Genomic DNA, 8,770 nt, shown 5'->3' with positions numbered 1-8,770 from the left:
ACTAAGGCCGGCACCTCGGAGCCGAGCACAAAAGCAGGAGCTGCCTCAGCGCCAGCCATGCTCTCCTCAGGGAAGACGGACAGCAAGGGGCAGATGAAGCGTCATACCCCAAGGTTCTTAAAATGAGACCACTTCATTCTTCCCCCCTCGAGACCCATACCTGGTGCCGAACTAGAAGCCGAATTTTCTGTGGCGTCCTGTGCCCCTTCAATGTTCTCCTTGTTCTCCACCTGTTTCTTCAGCGTCCGCGTCTTGGAAGGAAGTATAGGCAGTCGGGGCAGGTATGGAACCACCGAGGACGAGGAGGCAGCTCTCCCAAGCTCTTCAGCCACCTCTGAGAGGAAGACAAGAGGACCGATGGGAAACAATTTCATGACACAGAAAAGGTTTTCTTTTCAGAAAAGATATACAACTGAGAAGAAACTGGAGAAAAGAGCACTAAAATATATAATGGAATCACACAGTACGGACTCTTTTATGTCTGGCTTCTTTGGCTCCACACTGTAACTGCAGATTCACCCACGCCGCTGCACGGGGCAGGGGCTTTCTCTCCTGGTGTATCGTTCAAACGTGTGAATCTACCAAAATTAATCCATTCCACTTTTGATGGATATTAGGTTATTTCTAGCTCTGGGCTGCTGTGAATATGCCACTAGGAACACCCGGCTACTCTGTCTTTTGCCTCAGAATCGTACGTATGTCTGCTGGGTACCTAAGAGCAGGACTGGCAGGTTACAGGGTGCACATAATTCAGCTTTGCTGGGTCCTGCCAAACTGTCTCCCAAAATGGCTGTACCAATCTATACTCCCATTAGCACTGTATAAAAGTTCTGGTTACTCTGCATGTTTGCCAGAGTTTGATAATACTGGGTTTTCCGGGTCACGTGATTGTAGCCCTTCTGGTGTTGGTACATAGTGGCATCTCACTGCTCTAGTTTGGACCTCTCTGATGAGGAGTCATGTTAAGCATGGTTTCATAGGCTTTCATATCATTTGGCTAGCCTTGTTTACTGAGTGCTTGTTCAGATGCTGAACAGAGCCAACAGATTTCTGGAGTTATTTTTATTTTTAGGTTGCACCTTACACCAAGAAGGAGGGTAAATACAGTTCATTTCATGCAAATGAAGCAAATGAGTCTCCTGAGAAAGTGTTCATTCACCCTTCTGAACACGCTGTGTGGCTTTTACTGGGGCAAAGACATACTTTGCTATTCATTCCTGCACAAAAATGAAGCAAGTGAGATCAATTAAATTGTGAAATATCGTGATTATTTAAAAAATCGACTCCCCCACAAGAATGGGTACACAGCATATAACCCAAGCCATGCCAGCGAGACTCCTTTCCTAGGTTGCTCTACACAGCAGCTGGGAGACAGACAAACACTATGAAGATTTGACCTCAAGGAGGCCAGCAACTGTGCCCCGTGCCTCTTGGAAGATTCTGAGGATGAGATCAACGTAGAGGCAAAAGTAAAGAGATATTGGGTGGGAGTGGCTGTGGGAGAAGGAAGTCCCGAAGCTACTTGCATCTGTGGCTTCTACTGACTCTGAACCAAACTAGGGTTTGGTTATGAGCCAATAAATCCTCCTTTTATTGTTTTAGAAAGCTTGAGTTAGGTTTCTTCCACTTACAACTAACCAATAAACACATCTTTTTAAGGTAAGAACTGTGTCTTATCACTGTGTCTTCAGTAAAGTGCTTACCCCAGATTAAATGCTTAATAAAATGTGGGTTAAATAATTTCAAATTTCTTGTTTAGCAATTTGAATTGCAGTTACCTCTGAAAATTGATAAAGGCTGATTTTCTAAAAAGATAGAACATTTTCAAGAGAAACAAATATTTAACTAAGGATTCAACCAAAGTTAGAAGCTGACACAGAAGCACCAAAGAAATGGAGCCCATGACTTCTAGCACTTGAACTCCACGCGAAGTCAAGCACAAGAGAGAAGAAGAGGGACGTGACAGGCAGCGGCTCGATGTGGCCCAAAGGGTGATGAGCACAAGTTTCAGCTAGCAAAGGACTAGGAAGAAAACACTTTTCATTCAACTTCAATGTTGTACTTCTCCCTTTCTTCTTATCTGAAATGATAAATCGCTAATGGAAGACAACAAAACTCAATGTGCCTGTTTTTTTTTTTTTTTTTTTTTTTTTAGATTTTATTTATTTATTTGACAGAGACAGCGAGAGAGGGAACACAAGCAAGAGGAGTATGAGACGGAGAAGCACGCTTCCCACCGAGCAGGGAGCCTGATGAGAGGCTCAATCCCAGGACCCTGGGATCAGGACCTGAGCCGAAGGCAGACGCTTAACAACTGAGCCACCCAGGCGCCCGTGATTTCCTCTTCTTATATTTTAAAACCTGAACTTAAGTCATAAGCTCAATGCTCAATTATGAGGGAGAAGAAAAATTTGAAAAATATGTGTGAAATTCTGGAGCTATACTGAAGAATCCAATCAGCACACATAACTAAGAATTCTGTTTTTAGCTCTCTAGGAATAGCTTGTCTATGTATCAAGTGTACTGTCTGACTTCAGCATGTAACCGTAGAGGCGCTGCGATACCGGCGTCGGAAGCCGCCTGTATGTGCCCATACACTCGTTTTTCAGATACGAAAAGGGTCTTTCTCACTGTTCATAGCTTAGCATGCTCATTTTAAAACTACTTTCCATGTCAATATATTTAAGACCATCATTTTAAATATTCAATTATATGAATGTAATAATTAGCAGCCCACTGGATTCTTAAACTGTTCATTTTTCAGTATTAAAAGCTACACGCTGATGTAACATCTTTGTAGCTAAATCTTTATTCATACCCTTAATTATTTCCTTAAGATCTATTTCCAGAAACGAAATTTCTGGATATTGCTTTTATGATTTGACTCTTTGTAGGTATGGTTCAGGGAGGTGGAATATTCTTCATACTCATTTTTTCTTCCCTTCCATATATGGTTAAGTGTTGGTAGTTTAAGAACTAACAAACTTCTCTTTATGAAAAGACTGAATTCCTAATTAAAATACAATTTCAATGTTAGAAATGAGTTTGAGACAGAGACACATTTAAAAATAGCAAAAAAAAGGGGGGGGGCAAAACAAGAATAATAAAGGCCAAGAATTAATTGAGCATCCTGAAATAGAGTCCCAAACTAGAGGAGCCTGTCATTTTTGAAATGTTATTATCACCTCTGCCACCACCCAGACCTGGCCCCCACCAGTAAACCGCCAGATGCCCACCTTCAGAAATGCTGGAGTCATGGAACATGGTTTCAAAAGCCTGATGTGTTTCAGCAAAAGAGGGCCTGTCGGCAGGGCTCCACTTCCAGCCTATGTAACAAAAGAAGGAGATACTGAAAGCTCCTTTCGGAAAGTAAGTATCCAGTGGCACACCCGCAAGTGAGTCGGCTGAGGCGTGTTCACAGCCAGAGTGAGGCAGCTGCTTCTCACGGCCACACTCAGAGGCACAGTAAACCCACTTCCTAGCTTGTCCTCCTATGGAGCCTCAGCTTCTAGTCTTTCTACTACAGGGATAAAGAGGGGTAGGGAGATGGTTTATAAAATGGAAAGTTGTTTTCTACTGAAAAAATGAAAGAAGTGAGACCTGTGTTCAAACTCATTCTAACTTTATAATCAGCTGTCATGTTCAGAAATATAATAGGATATCAGAAAGGAGGAACTCAGAGTTCACTTTGACAAAAACAGGACAGTAAGGAAAACAGCAAGACGTATGCTTAAACAATGCAATTTAATTCCCTACTCACCGTCCAGCTTTCTCATCTGTAACAAGTCAAATGCTTATGTTTATTCATGAGAGGTTACTTTCAGGTATTCTCCAGTCTTTAGCAATCATTTTTATCTGGTTGAAAGCAGCCTTTCCCTACCCAAACTCTAAACCCAATTTCTTATTATTCTTATTATGCAAGTGGTTTGGGGAAATGTAGTCAATATACGCGCCATGGACAACTGTTGTTAGGATTCCAATTAAGACTCGATGGATTATCATATATACCAACTGATCAATGACCAACATTTTTTTTTTAAGATTTTATTTATTTATTTGAGAGAGAGAGAGAGCATGAGCCAGGGGGAGGAGAAGGAAGGACAGAGGCAGAGGGAGAAGCAGACTCCCTGCTGAGCAGGGAGCCTGATAGGGGGCTTGATCCCAGGACCCCGAGATCATGACCTGAGCTGAAGGCAGATGCTTAACTGACTGAGCCACCCAGGCACCCTAACCAACCCTTTATACAGCAGGAGGCTGGATTCAATCTAACACTGAGAGGAAAACGTTTTCTTATTTCGCTACTCATCCCGAATCACTGACTTAACACTTCAAAATTAAAATACAAAAGAAAACACTCACATGCTCTCATAAGTTCATAAACCTTAGGGGGGCATCCTTCAGGTTGTTCCATTCGATATCCTTTTTCCAGTAGATCATACACCTGAGACAGGTCAATACCTGGATACGGTGACATTCCATATGTAGCAATTTCCCACAACAGTACTCCGAAAGCTGCATAAGGGATTAAAAAAAAGCTGAATGTTTCTTCTCTGATTTGTTATCTATTTTATACTATCAGGTAACTTTCAAATTTTGGAAACATTCACACTGTTACAACATCAGTATACTCTTCTAATTCTTATAGCATTCTAATTCTTAAAGCTGAACTTGTCCTTCTAAGATATCTGCCTCAAAACGCTTCAGGTATAACCTCAAGACTGTTTTCTATAAATGTCCCTTTTTTTTTTTTTTTAAGATTTTTTATTTGAGGGAAAGAGCACGCATGAGCACACGGCACATGAGCAGGGAGGGGAGGGGCAAGGGAGGTGCAGGATGGGGAGAGAGAATCCCAAGCAGACTCCCCAGTGAGCGCGAGCCCACATCACCGAGACACCAAGATCACAACCCAAGCCAAAACCAAGAGTCCAGTGCTCAACCGAGCTACCCAGGTGCCCCATAAATTTCCCAATTTTTATTTAGATTTCTTTTATTGAAGTGAGGGAGAATAAATAATGACCATATAAAGTCTGGGAAAGAACCAAACTACTCTTAGAACAATCTATGATCTATTTAATGAGTTCCAGTTTTTAGATCAACTAATGTTAAAGGAGTAAAACAGAAATAGACTCCTTTAAAATCAGAAAAAAAAAATCATACTAGCAAAGAAAATTTGCTTGATTTTGTCACACATTATTTCTGAGTTTGAGATTTCTGGTAAAAAGTGACTTAGCATCGTACAACTATTTCTGTTGGCCTACAACCCAAATTTCTAAACTTGTTCAGTCCATGAGCTTCTGCTAAATCAGACTGCTTTCCAGGGCAACAGAAACAAGATAAGTTAGTTACAAGGACAAACTCTAGGTGCAATTCCATTGTGACTTCCTTGAAAAGAAGAGGCTACGCTGTGTCACAATACTCAGGAAATGAGCACTAAAACCTAATATGGAAAACAGGGAGCTTTACAGAGAGAGGACCAGTAAAATTCCAATGCAATCCAAGATCTAGACTATGAGGTCTTAAAAGCGGGGACTTTTTTTTTCCCTTCACTTTCTTCTTTAGTGTTCTTTCTATGCTAACTGCCCAACACAATGCTTGGCAGATAGTAGGTATTTAATAAATTCTTGCTGACTGACTGATGAAGGACGGGGGTCAAGGCAGAGTTTATTGATTCCATAAGTGAGAAGCTCTAAAGAATTAAGAACATTAAAAACAAAATGACAGACACAGAAAAAGTCCCTTCCGACCTTACCCCAGACGTCAGATTTAATTGAGAAGGTATTGTAGGCAAGACTCTCTGGTGCTGTCCATTTAATAGGAAATTTGGCTCCAGCATGAGCAGTATAGGTGTCTCCAGTCATCAATCTACTTAAGCCAAAATCAGCCACTTTGACCACATGGTTTTCTCCCACTAGGCAGTTACGGGCTGCAAGATCTCTGTGGAAAAGAGAACCCTAATGTGATTCCGTTCAGATGGTGAGGAAAATGGCCATGAACACTCTCTTCCTGGTTCTTCACGCTACAAACAGAGCAGTATTTGAAGACAGCTGCTAACATGGTGGTAGTGGTAGAAAACCACTAATTACATGTCACTTGTAGAGTCGTCATCAAGAGGCAGTTATCTGACACCAGAATAAAGCAGACTTCAGAAAATGGGTTCCTATTTACAAGTACACTGGGAAAGGTTTCAGAGGTGAGCAAAAGATGGCTTTTCCACAAGGCTTTACTTTAAATTCTGTACTAAGACAGAAAGCGATTTTTAAAATTAAGCCATTAGAGCAAAAGCCTCTTGGAAATGGTCCTGGGCAAAATAAAGAGCATTCTGTTTTGAGAATTAGCAAAGGCCCATTAACAGTTTAACCAAAATACAGTAGGTTTATAAGTTGGAAATGACATTATAGTGGGCGGGCCCTAAGAAAGAAAAAATTGCCTTTCTGAGTCATCTGGAAATTTCCGGTAAGGTTCTCACATTCTTTTCTTTATTTGCACATCAAGCAAGGTAGCTTCACGGTTAATCACAGGCAATAATCAGGCTTTACACACCTATGGATGAAATTCTTCTTCTCTAGATACTCCATTGCAGAAGAGATCTGAGTGGCCATGTACAGCAGGACAACTGCAGTCACCTCTTCTCGGCTGCATTCCCGGAGATAATCAAGCAAGTTGCCATATGGCATGTACTCAGTCACAATGTAAAATGGTGGCTCCAAAGTACACACACCTAAGAGTTGAACAGAGCTTGTTTTATTCGTATATTTCCGAATATTCCCAACCACTTCAGCAAGAATAACAGATACATTTTAAAGTCTAGCTCAGCAGTAATCTTTTCCCTTCTCGCTACCATGTTCTCCTAAAATAACACAGCAAAGTTAAGATGAAGGTGGTTGATAAGGGAGTCTTGGCTTCCATTACATCATTCTTTGGAAAGCCACGTGCATCTGAGTATTTGCCTGTTTGGGCAAAAGCATTCATTCTATATGGGGTCCAAAAGACCAAAATGTCTTGAATTCTATATATGCCTGTGATTCCCACCCTCACCTGCACACTAACAATGTTTATCCAAAAGTCACAGTAATTGTGTACAGGCAGAAGACCATGTGAGCCCAGTCTGTATCATGCTTTGTAAAAAGATCGTTTCCATAGTCTAGGATTTCACTGATACATGGCAGACTCCTTATAAAGAATCAATAAGAAACTATTTCCTTTGGGACAGTTTGGCTCAAAGCGAACAGCCAAAGAAGCTGGCCCTCCTTTAAAAAGGGCCGAGAGTTCAGTCACTATTTTCTTTGTGACCTGAACAGGCGAGAAGCCATTCTACCACAGGATAGCACTTGCTGCTTCCTTCACAAGATAAACCAATGGGTGTGGGCACAATTTGTAATCTGCTTCTTTTCAACAGTTCTTTGTTTAATGTCTCTTTATTTTGTAAAAATATTTTGTGACAAAGTTTGGTCTGGTATTGTTCTGAGTAATCCTGAACTTTGACTCTGGGGCAATTACCTTAAGCTGGGCAGTTTTGTATATTATAATCAATCCAGGCCACTGTTTCCTGGGCAATTTTTATTAAATTTTTTTGAATTACTTTATGTATGTACAACCCCAAGATTAAGAGTCAGATGTTCCACTGACTGAGCCAGCCAGGGACCCCACTCCAGTGTAGTTTTTAAAGAGACAGCCTACTGATGAAGACGACAACCATTTACTGAAGTAGATTTGCACCTGCACCTTCCACTGTGGTGATACAGGAGCAGCAACTGGAAGTAGGAAGGTGGGGAGACAAGGACCTCTGAGGAAACCCAGGTTCAGGCAAGCTTCCTCACCTAATAGTTGGACCAGATTAGGATGCTTGATTTCCTTCATCACTGCAGCTTCCTTCAGGAACTCTTCCACTTCCATGGTATCTTCCTGGAAAGGGGGAAAAATAAGAAAAACAAAAACCAAACAAAACAGAACAGGGGAGAAACCCCCATTTTAATCATTTGAGTCAACCCACAATCCTAAAACTACAGCTTTAAAAGGAGTTATCTTTTGAACATTTTAGCAGATTACTTAAAGAAATTTTATCAGAACTTAATAATATGCTCCAGAGACATCCAATTAAAAAAGAAAAGTATCCCTAAATTTATCCAATATTTGAAGCTGGAGCGAAAATTAGCAGGGCAAGTAAAAATCAGCCATCATATCCCATCACAACTGAGGCCTGGGAGACCTGGATGGATAAGTCAGTTCTCAGTTGACCTCCCTAGATAGCTCAGCCTTCAAAAAATGAGACAGAAGAGTTAGCTATTTACACATTTGTCTACCTAACAAATTCCTTAAGGAACAATACATGTTTGCAAAGCCATGCATATTATCTCACACTCAAAATATGCTTAATAAATGCTTGCTGACCAGAACTGATCACACTCACAGCCAAAGCGCAGCCCTCAGGCGTGATACGCCGGAGCTCTGGAGGCATACGGGAGATCTTCAGAGAATGGAATGAGTGACAACTCTGTAACTGGATACTAGGATACTTAGAGAAGACAGCGGCATCAGGAAGATTATTTCTGTGACTCTTAGGGACAAGAAGTGATCTACTCTCAGAGAGACAGGGGGAGCACGAGGTAGAGAGCTCAAAAACAGAAGAGAGAGCCCACGATTCCTGAGCACTGCATGAACAATGCCATCCAGCAGGGGTCATTCCCAGGAAGCAAAACAGCTTGTTTTGCTTTTATAACTTAGAATCGGCTCCTAACCTTCCACTAAGACCTACAACAATAGCCTCCAGAGA

The 8,770-nt window shown here is 41.3% G+C and overlaps 1 protein-coding gene across 8 annotated transcripts in view; it reads right to left on the bottom strand.

Moving 5' to 3' along the window:
• Positions 1-8,770, bottom strand: part of ABL2 (ABL proto-oncogene 2, non-receptor tyrosine kinase) — a 107,842-nt gene that overhangs the window by 10,118 nt on the left and 88,954 nt on the right. For all 8 annotated transcript variants that reach the window (XM_045811461.2, XM_045811464.2, XM_045811463.2 and 5 more), the window contains 6 exons: positions 7,818-7,902; positions 6,541-6,718; positions 5,750-5,934; positions 4,360-4,512; positions 3,237-3,326; positions 161-334 (listed from right to left, as the gene is read on the bottom strand). In XM_045811461.2, coding sequence (XP_045667417.2) covers positions 161-334; positions 3,237-3,326; positions 4,360-4,512; positions 5,750-5,934; positions 6,541-6,718; positions 7,818-7,902 — 865 coding nt within the window. The remainder of the gene's footprint in view (positions 1-160; positions 335-3,236; positions 3,327-4,359; positions 4,513-5,749; positions 5,935-6,540; positions 6,719-7,817; positions 7,903-8,770) is intronic.

The sequence above is a fragment of the Ursus americanus genome, chromosome 2 (assembly GCF_024610735.1).
Source record: "Ursus americanus isolate L20-20 chromosome 2, mUrsAme1.1.p, whole genome shotgun sequence".
In the NCBI taxonomy this organism is placed as follows: Eukaryota; Metazoa; Chordata; class Mammalia; order Carnivora; family Ursidae; genus Ursus; species Ursus americanus.
The sequence above is the reverse complement of the archived record's forward strand: the minus strand, read 5'-3'. Positions and strand labels throughout refer to the sequence as shown.